This window comes from Pteropus alecto, unplaced genomic scaffold (genome assembly GCF_000325575.1).
Source record: "Pteropus alecto unplaced genomic scaffold, ASM32557v1 scaffold39, whole genome shotgun sequence".
In the NCBI taxonomy this organism is placed as follows: Eukaryota; Metazoa; Chordata; class Mammalia; order Chiroptera; family Pteropodidae; genus Pteropus; species Pteropus alecto.
In genome coordinates, this window is record NW_006443568.1 from 4865767 (window position 1) to 4884689 (window position 18923).

The following is an 18923-nucleotide window of genomic DNA, read 5'->3' on the forward strand; positions in this document are numbered from 1 at the left end:
ACAACTATGCCTTCCCAATGAATTCCTTTCTTGCTATGTAGCCAGATTTATGTCACTTGCACCCAAAGAACATGTATTTGTTTCCTATTGCTGCGGTAACAAGTTACGACAAATTTGGTGCTTAAAACAACACAAATTTATTATCTTACAATTTTGGAGGTCAGATGTCCAAATTGGGTCTTATAGGGCCAAAATCAAGGTGTCACCAGAAGGTGTGTTTCTTCTAGAGGCTTTAAGCGAAAATGTTTCCTTGCCTTTCCAGCTTTAGAGACTGTCATCATTCTCTGACTTGTGGTCCCCAGCCAAGCAATCCCACCACCCTGACCTCCGCCTGTGTCATCACATTTCCTTCTCTGGCTCTCCTGCCTCCCTCATATCCTTATGAAGACCTTTGTGATTATATTGGGCCCATCCAGATAATCCAGGATAATCTCGCCATCTCAAAATCCTTAACTTAATCACATCTGCAAAGTCCCTTTTGCCATGTAAGGTAATATGGTCGCAAGTTCCGGGAATTAGGATATGGACTTCTTCTTGGCGGGGGAGGGGGGGTGCGGGGGGGCATTATTCTGCCTACCACAAAACAGTAACAGAAATACCTCTTAGCTAATCTTGCATTCGTCTCTTTCTTATTTCTCCAGTCTTTATAAAATGTGATCTTTATAAAATGTGAATCTGGTCATGACTGTCCTCCCTAAAAAACTTCCCAATTCCCCAAAGCCCACTGAATAGAACCTACAGCACACCCTACTCTCTCACCTCTTACGGCTTGCTCCCAATGTTCTCTCAGCCTGAAATGTCCCACACCCCAGAGCAAAATCCTCTGTATCCTTCAAGATCGTATTTCACAGAAACCTTCATGATCCCTCTAGCTGGAATCCAGCTGCAAGACCCATGTCTGCAGAAATTGCCTATCTTGTCACCTCACAGTGCTAAGCACCAGCCAGACAGACCTGAGCTCAAATCTGCCCAGCCACAGGCTAACCTCTCTGTGCCTTACTTTCTTCTATTAAAAAAAAATGCAGATAATAAAGTAGTCAACTCAAATATTGTTTGTTGTAAGAATTAAATGAGACAATGCATGTAAAGTACTTAGCACAGTGCTGGCACACAGTACCCAATTATAGCTAAACAGTAGCAGTTATTATTAAAAATAGCTGAGTGAATAAATAAATGAGGTATTCCCTCCTTTCCCTGGGCTCTCAATACCCCCTTAATGATCCTTAATATGATCCAAAGCCTAGGACATTTTTAAAAATTGAATAAACCTTACATTTTGCATATTTATGTGTAGTCTTACTTACTTTCCCTCCTGTGGTATCCATGCTTAGTCAGAATCACTGTAGGGATTGCCAGTAGAAAAGGAAGGCTGCTCCTACGCCCCTTGTCAGGTGCTCTGAGCACATCAAACCTTGATAAATTCTGGTCTTCTTGAATCAAAGTGAATTTTGGCCACACAGAAGCTTCCTCCAGAGAAAATATGGTGGCTTCCCCACCCTCATCCCCACCTCCATGAACTCTGTGCTCTCTGAGGCACCACCTTGTCATTCCCAGTCTTGTGACTCTGCTACTGTGTGGTCTTGGGCTGGCTGCTACATATCTTCCTGAAAAATGGGCATAACAGTTCCTGTCTCCTTCAAGGTCGGGTACCTTATAGAAGTCCAGTGCAGAAACGAGGAATGAATGTTAACATCTTTTGCGAGGTAAAAGAGAAGTGATCGAGCTGAGGGGATAGGAAATTTATTACCAGGAAGTGGAAAATGAGTTGCTATGAGCATGTGGGGAAACATAGTTGTTTCATAATCACACCCTTTGGACTAGAGGTCCAAAGAGGCCCTTGGAGCTGGTCTTGCCAGGGCTTCAGGGGTTGCTTCATAGAGGATGTAGATGAAATTTTCACACACCAGAAAGCTGTAGAAGTTATTTCCCTGTCCAAAAGATCTTTTTTTTTTTTCTGACTTATAAGTTTGTTTTCTTCTTATAAAAATATCTGTTTATTATAGAATTCATTACAGAACTTCTAACTTTTAGAAACTTTATTTTCTATCAACCTCATTTCCATTTTGTTTAAGAGTCTGTGGCATAACAGCTTAAAACCACTTAGTGGTTTTTCCTACCCATTCAGTGGCCTGAGCAGTGGAGGCTGCAGACCAGTCTTCCGTGGTAAGCTGAGCACTGGTCTTCGGTAGGAAACTGCTGATTAGGCACAGAATGCACTTGAAATGCCTCCAGACTAATCTGTGACCTCGGGTTCAGTAGCAGTGTATTAGGGAGCTGGAGCAGTCCATTTACCCTGAAATTCCTCCTTGGTCCATTACATGACTTTTTGAAAATACCAAAATGTACAAAGAAGGGGAGAAGCTCCTGTATTCACACTGTATAGATAGAGATCATTACATTTTGTTGTAACTGCAATTGTGTATCCTGTTTGTTGAATATTTTCCCAGGTGATTAAATATCTTATACAATGTGGAGATTCCAGTATGCAAATTTGTTGCAATTTATTTAACCAATCTCTTATTGTTGAACTTTTGAGATATTACCTTTGTTTTCTGGTTTGTTTGGGGCTTTTTGGCCGTTAGAAGTACTACAATTAATATTTTTGTTACACAAATCTTTACACATATCCTCGATTATGTCCTTTTAATTCCTGGAAGTGGAATTGCTGGACCAAAGGATATTTGATACATATCGCCAATTTGTCTTCTAAAACTGATTTCACCTATTTACATTCCCACAGGCAATTTCATAGGAATCACCGGAATTGCCGTTGTCATTAACTGCCGAAAGCTTAACTAGAACTCCCAGAGGGCCTCTAGCCTTGCTTCACCTTTTCCCGCCCACTCCACACACCCGCCTCTAGCCGCACGCCCCCTTCTGTCTATAATTGTCCGCCCCCTACTTACTCTAGCATCGATTCTGCCCAATGAAAAGTAGCCGTCCCTAGGATCTCCGCATGATTGGTACGTTAAAGTGTCCGTCGCGCTCAGGGGCGGGAAGACGGGGCTAACAGACGTGGCGACAGACCAGTGTAAACGGCGAGCGGGGCGTGCGTGCCGTGCGTGGCGCGCTGGCTTGGAAGCGCTGAACCTGAGAGGTGAACAGGCGGGTTGAGCAGTGAGAGTGTTCGGCGGCCATGGCTCCCAACGTTCCCGCGGCCGAACCGGCCACAGAGTGTCCTAAAGGCATCCGGGCCGTGCTGTTGGGGCCTCCCGGGGCTGGCAAGGGTACCCAGGTGAGCTGAAGGGCCGGTCTTGACGGCAGAACCCATGGAACTTCAAGGTCAGGGTGGCCGGAGGTCTGGATCGCCCCGGAGGGGAGCCGTGGATCAAGGCCTGAAGGAGGGACGAGCTTGGCTGGCGTGTCTGGGGTTCTGACAAGGCGTTTGTGGGGAAGGTCTAGATTGAAGGTGGGGAAGTCTGAGTTAGGATTAGATTTCTTGAGGCATCTAGGCATGAGGTGTCGTGTTAGAAGGTCTAAGGACTGATTAGATCCCTTAAGGGGCTAGAAGCTGAGAGGATTTGAAGGGTAGGGTGAGTCCTGGACTGAGGCATCTGGAGTACAGCCTGAGTGGAGGCAGGGACCCCAGACTCCGTATGATTTGGGAGTGAATTTCCCAGGGTTACTTTCTAGGTACTCGGTAGGGGAACATTTCTTATTATGATTAATGACTGAAGGTGGAGAAACATCTCTGGCACGTGGGGCAGAGTGGGAGCTGGCGTGTGCTGGTGCTTAGGAGTACCGCTGCTGAGAGAAGTGAGGTATGACCTGCGTGCCAGTTAAGCAGGGGAGTGGGGATAGGAGAGGGTACCTCAGTACAGGTAAGAAGACAGGCCCAGAGAGGTCAGGTGGCTTTCCCAAGTTATCAGAGTTGACTTGATGAAGCCTGGAACCTCAGAAGCTTTGGGGCTCCAGGTAATTAGTGTCTGAAGTTATCTTCTGCCCTAGCAGACTGCCAGGTCTCACTTGGTTTCTGGGATGTCATGGGCCCATAGATCAAGGTTGGGATTTATGATCTCATTTAAGATTTGGAAGCCCATAAGTTGGATTATCAGTATCTCCTTCCTGCCTGGGGTCTGGCATTGCCCCCCATACCCCAGGCTTTTGCTTGATGTTAGGTTCTAAAAAGGGAATTTCTGAAAGTCTGAGCTTCTAAGTGACTGGGGTTCTGGGGACTGCCGTGTGCCTACTCTTCTCTTCCTACACTTGCAGAGTCTTGGAAAAATGACCATCTTGTCTTACTCTTGAGACTGCTGTGGCACCTAGCACATTACTTGGCTCCCGATGGGGTTACTGGGAATAGATGGACACAGATTCCTGTGGGTGGTGAGAAGGGTTGCCTGGGAGATTCAGTTCATTTCTGTGATGTTGCTTTTCGGCTCTGGGTACTAAGTCTAGAAGAATCATGTACCCTTTTCTTTCTATAGCTGGACTTGGTTCCTCCTTAAAGCTCACTGTTTCCTAATCCCCTGGCCCTCAGCAACACCGATGTCTCTTTCCTGTTGCTACCACCCTCAGTTATTAGATAACCTGCAACCTTAAGAATGTTTAATCCCAGACTCTGCAGACTTTTGCTATGGTTATAAACAGGGTAGCTCAAATGCATCAATTATTTTTTTCTAGGTTCATATCGAAGTTAATAATTTCAGTAGTTGTGAATTGGACAACCCATCCCAGTGCTGAGACAATGGCTTTATAGTCTAGACAACTTTATTCTTCCCAAGCCTCCGTGTTCTCACTTGAAAAGTGAAGATAATACATACCTAATTGTTAAACATTTCATGAGCACCAAACATTGGAGATAGAGCAGTGAATAAGACTGATAAGGGCTTTGCCCAGGTAGACCAACAGCTCACAAGGATTTTGGAAGGTTATGTTACATATGTGTGTAAAACACCCATAGATACCTAGATGACAACCTGGCACATAGTAGGTGTTCAATAATTATTGATTCCCTTATCTTAGTAACACATCTTTCCCTGACTTAGATGTTTTTCAGTGTAAAAGGTGATAAATTCAGGAGGTTTCGAAGAAAATTATGTTTATGAGCTGATTTATAAGGGTGCAAATATGGCGGGAGTTGGTCAGAGAAGGCTTTATAGAAGTAGAGGAGATGTGATTCAAGCTGGGACTTGAAGAAAAGGTAAGATTTACAGAACCTTGATACACCTTTCTTTCCATAATTGGAACAATAGGAATAGTGGTGGTTGTAGTTTTATGGAGTTAAAAAAAACTGTTCATAATCAGAGGTTGGAAAATGGCAGCCTACTGTGGCATTTAGCCTGCAGACACACCCTAACCTTATTATGAAAAGTTTGAATACACAAAAGAAGACTGGGATGGTGTAATGAGCCCCCATTACTCAGCCTCAGCTACCATCAGTTGGTAGCCATTCCCCCCATCTACTCTCCCTTCACAAATCAGCTCCTAGATATCCTAACATTTCATTCGTAAATATTTCAGTGTATATCTCTAAAAGATATTTATTTTGTAAACAAGCACAATATCCCCTAAAAAATTAACAATTTTTAATGGCAGTCAATGCTCACATTCCCATTTGTCTCACAAATGTGATCATTGTAAGTCTCTTAATTTGCAGGTTCCTTTCTTTCCACGTCCCACCTGCAGTTGTGTGTGTGTGCGCGCGCGCGCGCGTGTGTGTAAGAAACTGGATTGGTTGGTTGTCCTAGGGGTATTCCTTTTGGGGGGAATTTTTTATTATATTACCATGGCATATTTAACATCTTCCTCTTTCCTCTCTATTTCCTGTAAATCAGTAGTTTGATAATACACTTAACCAGATTCAAGTTCAATTTTTTGGCTCAACTATGTCACAAGTGGTGCTGTGCTGTCCATTAGGTATATCATGTCTGCTTGTCTCTGGTGTTCAGTGCCTGGGTCCAGAAATTCATTGAGCATGGCAAAATGGTGGTATTCTAATTATATCATTCTTTTTTTGTTCATTAGCTGAAATATTTCTGTGAAGAGAAACTTCTCATCTAATTGGTAAATGGTTTGTATAGAAAAGGCAGGATAAATGCTTGATTTGTTCCTTTTATTTGTCAGCTTTCAGAATAATAAGTTGACCACACAGAGTTTTCAGTTGTGAAATTGCACTTAAAAATCCAGAGCTCGTTTCTCTTGAGAAATCAGATCTGATGGCTCTGGGCCTCCATTCCGGCCTGGCATGCAGTTGGGCGACGATGCCACTTTGGATAATTCATGTGCTCGGCTATCTCCTACATAACCCTCTTCAGTGCTTGTTGCTTACATTTGATCCACTCCATCCATTTGTGTTGCCTCCCTGGCCACTGTTGGTAAACGTTTGTAATCTTTGATGTAAAATCCCTAACCTGGGTTTGTGCCTAGTGCCTGCTCAGTAATGTTTGTTTTCTTCCCATTAGTATATCCTTTTATACCTGCATAACTCAGTATTTTATGTATTTTATATTGGCATAACTCAGTCTGTTTCCTATTAAAATTTATCGTTTTAAACTAAAGTAGTTAAACGTTTTTAAACTACCCCACTTTTGCATCAACATAATGATATTTAAAACATTTAGAATACTTGGATCTGTTATTTCATTTAAATAACCTTACTTCCCTGTCTGTGGTTGGTTATTCCTACAGTATGGCTAAAACTGAGGTGTGTTTTGTGTTTTATTTGTCAAGTCCTTCTTCACTGTTTTTTTCATGTGTCCAATTTATACCAGTTCTTCAAGACCAGGCACACTTAGGCAATTAGCTACCATCTTGCAGGTCAGGCTCTGTCAGTTATGTCAGTGCAAAGATATTTAAAACAACTTTGTGAGACCCACACTCTTATTCCCCCTTTTATAGTTAGAGAAACAGAAGTTCAGAGGGTTTGTTCTCTAAGTCAGCGGTCCCCAGTCTAATGCCCGATGATTTGAGGTGGAGCTGAGGCCATGGTGCTGGTGCTAGGGAGTGACTGCAAATACAGATGAAGCTTCGCTTGCTCACCCTCTCTTCACGTGCTGCTGTGCAGCCCAGTTCCTGACAGTCCACAGACCAGTACCAGTCTGTAGCCCGGGGGTTGGGGACTCTGCTCTAGGTTACACAACAAGTGATTGGCAGATCTTGCACCTGAATGACTCCAAGGCTACTGCTCTTTCTGTTGTTATCTGCTGCCCTAGGTTAGATTTTTCTTCTACCTCATGAATGTTTAGTTGGATAAATTTGGTGCTAGAGATGCAGAGAACAGCCCTTGCCTTCAAAGGGATGTAATATTTCAAAATAGTCACCCTTTGCTTCGTTATGTAACAGACCCCACCTCCCAGCCAAAGACCTTATATGTATCCTCTTATTTAAGCCTACAACCCTAGGAAGTAGGTCCTGTTGTTATCTATGCCTTATTATGGGTAAACTGAGGCCCAGGGGCTGTATCTTGCCCTGGGATGTACATAAAGTAGCAAAGACAGGATTTGAACTCATGACTGATTCTTGATCAGCAGAGACACCATCTTACATTGCTGCTATTAATTTAGGCGTAGAGGCAGAAATGAACATGCCTGCAAACAATACATACCAGTGCACGTACCACATGAGAAGTGGCAGATGAGTGACTCTGACAAATGTTAGGATAGATCAAGAACTATAATTTGCTACTCAGCCATAAAAAAAAAAAAATGCATTCTTACCATTTGCAACAACATGGATGGACCTAGAGGGTATTATGCTAAGTGAAATAAGTCAGAGAAAGACAAATACTATATGATTTCACTTATATCTGGAATCTGAAGAACAAAGTAAATGAACAAACAAAATGGAAACAGACTCATAGATACAGGGAACAAACTGGTGATTTCCAGATGTGAAGGGAGTTGGGGGATGGGTGAAAAAAGTGAAGGGATTAAGAAATACAAATTGGTAGTTAAAATACAGTCACGGGGATGCAGCATAGGCAATATAGTCAATAATATTGTAGTAACTATTTATAGTGCCAGGTAGGTACTATAGGGGGATCATTTCATAAATTATATAAATGTCTAACCACTATGCTGTACAACTGAAACTAAAATATTGAATGTCAACTCTAATTGAAAAATTAAAAAAAGATGTAGCAGTGAAAAAAAAACAGTCTTCTATTCTTCTTCATACCCACCCAGTGATTTTGGTACTAATGTCCCAAATTGATAGATAAGGAAATAGTCTCAAAGAATATCTGGCCTAAGGTTACCTGGTAAGTTAAGAGGCAGAGCTGAAATTTCAAACACAGGTCTCTATGCTTTTTCTTTTTTACCGTCTTAACCATTTCTCATAGGTTCCTATGCTTTTTAAAAACTTTTTTATCGAAGTATAATACATAAAGGTGCAAATATGACAAGCAAGCAGCTTGATAAGTTTTCACAATGTGAACACATTTGTGTAGCTTACACTCATATCAAGAAACAGAGCATTGCCAGCACTGTGAAGTCTTCCTTATGTTCTCTTCCAGTCAACACACAAACATAAACGCACACACCCCTGCCTTTCCCCAGCCACTAAGGCTTCGTGGGTTGTTTTATTGTTTGATAAGGCCATATAGTGTCATGGATAAGAGCTAGGGCTTGACAGGTCGGAGTTATTTGTTTGGTTGGTTTTTTGGTTTTTTGTTTTGAATTTTTATGAGTTTGTCTACATATGCCAGGGAGCAAGACCTCGAATGCTCCTCAAGCTCAACAGTCTTGAGGCCAGTTGCCAGCTATGTGATCTTGGGCAACTTAGTCTCCGAATTTCATTTATAAAGTGCAGATAAAAATAGTTCCTACCTCATGGATTTGTTATGTATTATGGATACTAAATACCATAAAACAATGCATGGAAAAATTGCTTGGCATGTCACAAACACTGAAAGTTAGCTGGTGTTGATATGACTTCTTGGAGGAAGAAAGGATAATTAGGGAGGTTTTTTTTGGTAGGAAGATGTGCTCAGAATTTGGCTACAGGGAAGGGTAGAATTTAGGCAAGTAGGGGGAAGGGAGAAAATTCCTGCATAGAAAGGAGCTTTGAGCTGAGGTCCACGGAGAGACTTAAAGGATGAGGACGCATACACAGAGCATCTGTTTGCAGTGGTGCACAGCGTGCAGAAGGGGACTTATGGAGGTAAATTTGAAAAGCTTGGGAAGTTTAGAAAGTTGATTGTGGGGACACTGAGTGCTAGGCTGAGATATCTGGACTTCCTCATTGCACTGGGCAGACAGTGAAGGCTCCTGAATGTGCATTTTGGGGGGTGGGGGGAACATGTCCAGCAATATTTCAGGGGATTCCAGCTGCACATTTAGGAACATTAAAGGTGGAAACCGGAAAGACTGGAGGCAGAAAGATGTTTTCAAGGTGAGAAAACAAGTGAGTTCAAGATTAAGTCTGAACAATTCATAGTTTCCCTTTATTTTCCTAAATATCAGACACTATGCTAGATACGTTTGATTATATAATTTTATTAAATCCCCACAGTAGCTCTGAAAGTGGACATGGTTGGTTGTACTCTAGGGATGAAGAAAGTGAGGACTTAAAAAGGCTGCATAACTTGTTCAAGGTGATACAGCAAATAAACTGTAGATCCAATTTCCAACCCAGATCTGTACCACTATAAAGCCCAGTCTTGCCCCCATTGCCCCAGGGCTTCGCAGACTGTATGCATCAGAATTCCAGGGCCCTACCTGAGTACTACTCAGTCATAAACTTTAAGGATGGGTCTGGCTTTGTACTTTCAGCAAGTGCCCCAGATGATTGTTGAGGTGGAGCTGAGGCCATGGTGCTGGTGCTGATAACGTGCTGAAGTTTGAGAACAGTAAACCCACCATTCTTCCTTCCTAGTGGTTTTAGCAGTTTTTACCCATCTCCCCCCAGAAAAGGTCCACTCCCCTTTCCCACAGTAATGAGACACAAGTAGCTCAGCTTCAGCAGCATTAGAGTCCTGGGGGCCAGCAGCAGAGCCAGGCCTGGAAGCTTGTTAAAAATGCTGGGGCTCAGACTCTACCATATGGAATCATTCTGTATTTGAATAGCAATACCCATCCCCACCCCATGGTTTGGAGTAGAAGCATTGCTCTAAAGCGTAAGCTTGAAGTGTGAGGGGAATATAATAAAGTTATTTCATCAGGCTTCTACGGTTTGCAAGTAAAGAGTAATGCAAAAAAAGAAAGACAGTGGAAAGAGGTCTCTCATTAAGATTCCGAGAAGTAGCCCAAGATCACATAGCTGTTGAGTGCTTTAGCCAGGGTTCATGTGTAAATCTGACTCCAAGGTCCATGCTCTTTGCAGCCCACCACACTGACTTCCAGGCAGCTTATAGAATCCCATCATCTGGACCAGCACGGTAGAATCCTGTAGTTTTGGGGGGAGATTAAAATAGAACAATCAAGTTCTGTACTAACATCTCTTCTCTCATGATTTGGTCTCACCGTCAAATTTTTCACCCAAGTTAATTTCAACACCCAAGGGGAAATATTAGCAGAAAAGCACAGATCTCTGGATATGTGACTACCAGGCCAGCCTGGAGGACCAGAGGTTTTCCATTGCCCAGAAGATCCTGACCTTCACTGGTTTTTCCAAAGTGCAATTTTTAATGCCTTCATAACAAAATGGAACCCAGATGAGAAGGCGTTAAAAATGAAGTCATTTCTTTGCTTAAAGTCAGTCATTCCATGAATCACAAACCAGAATTTGCTGCACTGAGCCCCATCAATTAAGCTTTTATTGTGCGTGCTCCTTTGAAAACTCCCAGTGAACTGGTTTGAATAAGGATCCAACCCTACCTTTTTATAAAACAAGTGAACCAGAAAGCTAAGTATTAAGCTCCTTGAACTGATTTTATTTCTCATGAGTTCTGCAGTTGTGTTTTTTTTCTCTTTTGGGGTGGGGCAGTTGCCACTGCAAAACCATTGTTAAACTGTCCACGCACTTTTCCTGTCCTCGTCTCGTCTTTGTTCTGATGTATGGTCCATCAAACTGTGTCTCCTATTCATGTTTCCCGGGCTCCAAGCAAGGTTCTTGGAAGAGGCATCAGTGTTTTATTTCTGTGTAAATGAATATGGAACTGGGGCAGGGTTACAGTAACAGCTAACATTCACCGAGCACTTACTATGTGCCTGGCCCTGCATATGCTGAATTCTGTGTAATCTCATCAACACACTGGTGTAGGTGCATTGCCATCTCCTTTTTACTTAGAGGAAATTTGAAACTTAGATGATATAATTTTTCTCAAGTCACATCTCATTGTCTATCTATTCATTGGTCAACCTGGAGTCTGAAGCTCAGGCAATTTGACTCTCAAGCCCATAACTAGAAGCTATACTGCCTCCTAAAACTAATATTAAGTGCTTACAGTTTGCCAAGTGCTCTTTGTATATATCTCATCTCATCCTCATAGCTACTTTCTGTGATGGAGCCTTTTTGCCTTCGTTTCAAACAGATAAGGAAACCAAGCCTCTGAGAGGTTAAATGATTTGGCCAAGATAATGCAGCTACTTAGTGACAGGAAAGGGACAGAAATAGTTCTGCGCAGGGGAAACCTGTGTTCTTCATCTTGCCACAGCTGCCTCTCAGGCCAGTGGCCACAGCACTTGACAGTCACGTTCATTCCTTTGGCAAATATTCAACACATTACATGCCAAACATTGTGCTTTAGATACACGAACTCCCTTAAACATCACAGCGACCATGTGAAGTACTGATACTGCTATTCTTCTCATTTATAATGGGGAAACTGCGGCCTATGTGTCACTATGCATCTAGTGGAAATAGTGATAATAGCTAATATTTATGATGGCTTCCTGTGTGCTAGGTGCACTGTTTTAAGTGCTTTACACATATTATCTCATGTTATTCTCACTATAACCTTATAATCATTATATGTTAGTATATAATATAAGGTACTTTTATTTCTGTTACAGGCAAAGAAATAGGTATTTGCCAGAATTCATAGAGCCAATAAGCGGCAGGGCCAGGTTCATACCTAGGAAGTCTGACTTGCAGTGGTAACTACCTTGGTTTCTGTCTTCCCCTCCACAGGCACCCAAATTGGCCAAAAACTTCTGTGTCTGCCATCTAGCTACTGGGGACATGCTGAGGGCCATGGTGGCTTCTGGCTCAGAGCTAGGAAAAAGGCTGAAGGCAACTATGGATTCCGGGAAACTGGTAGGTTTGATGGTGCCAGTAAACGTTGATATTCGTTAGAATCTAGATCTACATTGCCTAATATAGTAGCCACATTGTAGAGTCTCGATCTACAATGGCTAATATAGTAGCCAGTAAACATTGATATTCCTTAGAGTCTAGATCTACGTTGCCTAATATAGTAGCCTAATATAGTAGCTACTGAAATTAATTTAAATTCAATTTAGTAAAGCCATGTAGGATCATGGATAAGAAGAGCTAGGGCTCTTATCCTCAGTCTCACATGTCACATTTCAAGTGTTTGCTAGCCAGCAATATATAGAACATTTGCATCATTGTAGAAAGTCCTATTGGGCAGCCCTGTGCTACAGGGCACATTGTATAAACTTCTAGAGTCGCAAGTTATTTGGTTCATTCTGAATTAATGGCACTTCTTTTACTTAGAGTATTCTTGAGGTTCCTTTGTGCTGATGCATTTTGTAATATACTCAATTTTTAGGACCAAAAATGCAACTGCCATTCCTAGGCCAGAACTCAAGGATCTATTCAAGAGAGGACTCAACAAGCCACTGAGTGTTTTTGAATCTACTTTTATGTCTCTGTTCTATGTCTTTAACAGAGGAATTGCTCAGTAATTGACAGAAGTCATTCTTCCTATTTGGGAGCTATAATAGTATTTTCTTTTGTTTCTAGTCCAATTAATCTGATTGGACAAATGCAATCTATTAAATCTTCTACTAAATCTTCTTTGATTAGCACCAGAACTTAATCGTAACTGAGTTATTCTGGGACTTGGCCTCTGGGAATCACCTTCAGAAGTCATTTTGTACCTGGCCCTCTGGTCTTTTTATATCTTATTTAGCATGTTGGTTGGGGAAGGTGCTATGCTTTGCCTCCATCCCCGAGTTATACTTTCTGTCAGGCTTTGAGACTCAGTAGCTATATCAAATGGTACCCCTGCCTGCCTGCCCACCTGCCCCTTCTAGCTTTCTCTTCATGTCAGTGAGGCCTTGAGTCAAGCCAGAGAGGTAGATATTTTGGACTTTGAGTCTTGGCAAAAGATCCTATACTGAGAAAAAGTTGGGATGTGGCAATGAGATTACTTATCTCCAGCCTTCACTTAGTTGTAGAGCTTATACTTTGTCCCCAAGTTCACAGCTGGTCCCAGGAGATAAGTGTCTTAGCTACCAAGATGGGCAGCCTTCACTGTAATACTGACTGAGAACTTTTCTTTCTATGAAGGCCCAGGAGGAAAACAAGATTTTGAAAGCTAGGAGGGCTCCTCATTGGGTTTTTAGAGAGGCTCAAAGGTGTATTGGATTGGCTTCTCAGTTCCTTGGTTCTAACCCAATCTGGCTGATTCAGTGAACTTCTCTGTTGCCTCATGTTTAGATCGGCCTGGGTCTTTACTGTGAGCCAAATCAAAATCATGAAACAGAGAAAGTTGGAGCCTTTCTGTGTTCTGGTCAACCCCCATTCTCTCCTGCAGTAATCAGGTTATACAGACACAAACTAGTGGCCTTGGATTTGGGCTAATGTCACCTAGCTAATGGATTTAAACCCAAGGCTTCTTTGTTCTTGATTTCCAGGTGAGTGATGAAATGGTAGTGGAGCTCATTGAGAAAAATTTGGACACCCCTCCATGCAAAAATGGTTTTCTTCTAGATGGCTTCCCTCGGACTGTGAGGCAGGCAGAAATGGTGAGTGGCTGGGTTTGTATCACGATTGCATGATAATCAACTCTGGCCCTTAATCTCTTAATTCCTTAAAGGGAAATGAGTCTGATCAAGCTCTGGTAGTTTAGGTGAGCCACACACTCTTTTACAGCTTGACGACCTCATGGAGAAGAGGAAAGAGAAGCTCGATTCTGTGATTGAATTTCGCATCCCAGACTCTCTGCTGATCCGGAGAATCACAGGAAGGTATTTGTCCCCTGTGCCTCCCTTCTTTTCATGCTTCCTCAGAGCTTTGTCAGACCGTGGGAGTGCTCTTGCCTAATCACAGCCATGAAGTTTAATGCCATTTCAACATGGATTGATCTTGTTTCGTGACCTCTATTCAGCTGGTGATGTGGGACAGGGATGTGGAAAGAAAAACAAGCGATTTGAAGTCAGACAGCATCTCCATCCTGTTCCCCTTTTACCCTGACCCTAGGCAAGTGTCTTAACCTTTCTCAAGGCTGTTTCCTTATATTTAGAGTAGGGTTAATAATTGCGGAACGATCGTGCTTGTTAGATAAAATAAAGTGCATATTTCAGAGCCTTGCTTATAGTCTGTGCTTAGGAAATATTAAGTCTTCACATGTGTGCCTCTGTTTTAGTGCTCTTTTAAAGTCTTCAATTGGAGTTGCCATACCTTGCTGTAGGCTCTTTATTCTAAAAATAATATGACCATCTACACAAAGTTTAGAAAATGGAGAGAAAATTTGCTCACGGTACAGCCACCTTAGCCAAAAACACTTATTTTTTGTGTGTTTTGTTTTAAAGTGCTTGTTTCTCTATAGTAGTCAACATTGAACACAGAAATGCTTCTGCATCTGAACAGGTTTGTTCTAAGAAAGATCACCACTGCTTCAGGCTATAGTTTCCTCTACCCTATTTCACTAATCACTCTGTTATCTGCTTGTGCCTTCCAGAAATATGTTGGAAGCTCTTAACCACTAATAGATCCTCCCATTCTCTTCTTTATTGAATGCTATAGGTCTTTTATCCCTTGGTCATTTTAATGGAATCTCAGGAAGGCGATCAGCCTACATCAGGGAACCAGACATCCGTGACCATTATTTTTAATTGCTGTATGATATTACACAGTAGATGAACCATCATTTACTTAACTCTTCCCTTATTGGTACATTTGTGTTTCTTCCAGTTGTTCACTGTTAAATTGATGCTTTGGCCATCGTAGTAGATGGAAATTTTTGGATTTAATTAAGGAGAAACTATTCTTATTGTAAATTTTATTACTTTGATTTCCTAATGAGGTTGAACATTTTTCCATGCGTCTGCAGTCCATATCTTCAAGGAGAAAGACAGGCATTTAAACAGACAGAATGAGTGTTAGAGGTATTTTCCTATAAGGCTATATTAGATACAGTGGAGTCCACCTTATATTAATTTTTTTTTCAAATGTCCAGGTTTTATGTTTTGAGCTATTTCGTAAGCTGCTTCAAAAGTGCAGGAACTTTTTGTAGGATTTTTTGCATTCCCACTGGCACAAAGTAGACAAAGTTGATGTAGGCCGAGAAGTGGTAGGGTTGACAGGATGGGACATCATCACCAGGGCTGAGGGCTCTGGCACCAAAGCAGATGTTAACAATGCTAGGTGACACCGGGGCCTTTGATTCAATTGGCCTAGCTGCTCGGGTGCCTGCCTTGTGTGCAACACAGTACTAGACTATAGGGCAGGGGACTAGGAGAGGATATAGAACAACATGATGATCCCCGTCTGTAACCTCAAAGAGTCTACAAACCATACACAAAACCTAGGCTGTTTAGTGCAGTAGGAAAGCCAAGCTGCCTAGGAGACGTGCAATGTCAAATTTGACTTTCCTGAATAGAGAGGATTTTGATGGTTCCCCAGAAGGGAGTAGAAGCTAGAATGAGTATGTGTTGAGGGAGGGGCTCTAGCTGAGGCTAGTGGCAGAATGTCCAGAGTTGGAGGAATGGTCTTGGGGGCTGGGTGGTAGAATGGGTACTATTGAGAAAGTAGGATGGGAGCTAGACTGGGGAAGGTCTGCCAAGGTGAAGAGGATAAACTTGAGTCAGGAGTCATGGGATGTTCTTAAACCATGTGGCAAAAACAGCATTCTAAGAACATTAGCTTGGTTCTGGCGTACAGGCTAAATTGGAAGAAAGGAGAAACAGACAAGGACCCCACTTAGGATCCTGATTGTGACCCATGTGTAAGGCGATCAAGGCTTTTAACTGGTGGGGAACAGAGATTCTGAAGAACTAGAGGAATGCTGTAGAGGACAAAAGAAAGACTCGGTCTCCCAGTTCGGAAGTGAGTGGTTTAGTGTGACCCTTCCCTCACAGTGGAGGAAGTGGGACAGGCCAGATTGCTGTTTTCCAAGTTCACTCTGCAGATCAGTGACAGAGCTGGCACCAGAAGTCTGCTTTCTGCCTTCTAGTTCACTACACTGATTATTGGAAGACAAAGAGTCAGGAACTAGTTGGCTTAATGTGGATCTTATTTAAATCTGACATAAGGACCACTCTGTAGATATCTTCTGAATGAGCTCAGACATCACTTCTAATAGTCATTATTTTATTTCTTGAGTAAGTATGGTTCAGTTTGTGTTCAGCGTTGGCTCACTGGTGTCCTAATTATCCTGCCAGTTGGTTCTCTGTCAGCATTAGCCTAATGTCTCATACCACCCCCATTTCGTGGATGAGAATACAGGTGTCTAAGGTGCCGTACTCCAAGTAGCAGTGGCTGTAGATTCCCAGCCATTAGGCCTCCACATCTTCACCGCCACGTCCAGGCCAGGCTCAGGGATACCTAGAGCTGTTTTGGTTGGTACTTGAGACCAATTCCATTTTAAGAACTCAGAGACTGGGCTTTCTTTCTTTTTCCTTCTAGGGAATGAGCCTTGCATTCCTCTTAAAATGATGTTTGTGAGTGGGGAAGGAGCAGTGTGCTATACATAACTGGAGGGCTGAGGGAATCCCCGGAGTAAGCAAGAGATGTGGAGAGGAGATAGTATTCTTTGCTGCTCTGTGCCCTGTGCTCTCCAGAAGGTGAAATGTTGGGACGCTCTGGTCTAATAGACCTCCTTGAGGAGAGCAGCCATCGATTAAATATGCAGACCTTGATCGACACAAAATTGGGAAACACGAGCTTGAGCAAGCAGGCCCTGGCTGTTGAGCCGTGTTTGGCCTGCCTCCTTCCCTTCTTAGGTTTCTGGGATCCTGTAGCGAGGCCTCTTCAAATCAGGACACGGGCTCTTTGCCTAAGAGGGCATAGTACAGATGTTGCTACAAGCCAAAGAAATGCTTCTTCCTGGGCTCTTTATTCCCTGGCTTGTTTAATAAGTCATTTTTCCATCGGCCTTGAATATTGCCCTCTAATAGTTGGTCTCTCATTTACCTTTGTAATCACAAAGGGGTGCTGCATTGTCTGGTGGTGTTTACATCCATAGGATATATTTTTCCAATAGTGTCTTTCTGAGTTTATAAAACACTAGGTTAAAAAATAAGATTAGTTTCTCTGTCCCCCATAGCATTTTGTATGCATCTCTGTTAAAAGATTATCACATTTATTGTAGTTATTTATTTCCACATTTGTCTCCCCCATTGAATTAAGCACTGCTTATGAGCCAGGATCTTGACTTGTTGCTCTGTAGGCTTTGGACTTAGCTAAAGGCCTGAATCAGACCAGACTCTTAGTAAATGTTTGTCAAATAGAATGGGTGAATAGAATGAATGGCTGTACGAGACCAGCACCAGAGTTCCTCTCTTGAGTCCTGAAGTAGGCAGTTCAGCCAGCTTCTTCAGCCAGACGCTTATTTTAATGTTGGGTCAAAATAGAAAACACACTCTAGTATCATCTTATTTAAACGAGATGCCTATAGCTATGTTCTCGGTGGGGCTAAAGTTGTTGCATCCAGCTTCTCTGTCTCTTTTTGTCATCTTGGACACCCCCGGGGTTTAGCATACCTTCAGGCAACCTGACTTGTATGCATGTGCTGTCTTTTAGGCTGATTCACCCCATGAGTGGCCGTTCCTACCACGAAGAGTTCAACCCCCCAAAGGAGCCCATGAAAGATGACGTATGTAAACACAGGACAGTAAATTTCCTTTTCTTTCCTTCCCCTTTCTTCCTTTGCTTTTTTTTTTTTTTTTTTTCCATCTTTCTTTTATTTCTATCAATATTACTAACTTAACCATGAGAAATATTACTGTCACGTAAATCACATGGGCTGTGGCCCATCTGTACAATGAGTGTCTCTCTTCAGGTGGTTCACTGCTTGACCTTTAGGTGCCTACCAGTGCCAGTACTTCCCAGTGCCCATTTGTACCTGTCTTTTGTCCGGAGCAGCCCCTTCCTAGCATCATGGCAACCTAAATGGTTAACTAATCAGGAGAAGGCTGCTTGGAAGCCCAGAATTAAAGCCAAGGTGGGAAAGATAGTACTGAAGAGAAGTTTGTTGGCCTGCTTCAGAAGAATGTCCCCTCCTCTAGTGACTCTGCTGTGCCCTACAGATTCAGAATATTTTGGCTAGATTAACATTGAGAAGTTTTTAGGACTGTCTTCATTTACTTGCCAGTGTAAAAGGAAGGGCCTCATACATGTTCGCTGCCATAAATAGTCCATGTCATCTGTTTTAGAACATGCAGGAATAATAAGAATTTCTTGGATTTACCTTAGTCATATGAGACAAGTTCACCCTGTCATGCAGATTCCAACACCATCATATTAGTCACATTTTGCAAAGTTAGTGATTCTACCATTCTGAGTTCTTTCTCACTTCACTTGCTACTTTCAGAATGTTGATGGCTGACACCCTAGTAAAAACACAAAATATGTAAATAACTGAGATTATAATGGCTAATACACTACTGATTTAGATGTATTGTCCTGGTCTCAGAAGCCTCTGTCTTTCTTGCTTCTGAACCTAAAAGAGTACATCGTCTAGACTGATGAAAAGCATCGTTTGTCTTCCTCTCACAAGTCCCTTTCCTCACAGTTGCTGTTTCAGACTCCCTGACTTCTCTGGATCAGTTGGTCTGCTCCTGGGACCAACTTGCTGGGAGTAGTAAAGTTCTTTATAGTTCTTTATTGGAGAGAGTCTAGATTGTCTCTTT

At 42.4% G+C, this 18923-nt stretch overlaps 1 protein-coding gene across 3 annotated transcripts in view; it reads left to right on the forward strand.

Annotated features, from left to right (window-relative positions):
- The first annotated feature begins 3049 nt into the window (after positions 1 to 3049).
- AK2 (adenylate kinase 2) overlaps positions 3050 to 18923 on the forward strand; it is a 19237-nt gene continuing 3363 nt past the window's right edge. For 2 of the 3 annotated variants that reach the window (XM_006924274.2, XM_006924273.3), the window contains exons 1-5: positions 3050 to 3235; positions 12013 to 12138; positions 13707 to 13817; positions 13945 to 14039; positions 17815 to 17887. In XM_006924274.2, the coding sequence (XP_006924336.1) occupies positions 3137 to 3235; positions 12013 to 12138; positions 13707 to 13817; positions 13945 to 14039; positions 17815 to 17887 (504 nt within the window). In that variant the 5' untranslated portion in view covers positions 3050 to 3136. Of the gene's footprint in view, positions 3236 to 12012; positions 12139 to 13706; positions 13818 to 13944; positions 14040 to 17814; positions 17888 to 18923 lie in introns of those variants that run through there. The other variant, XM_015598946.2, reaches the window with a different exon arrangement.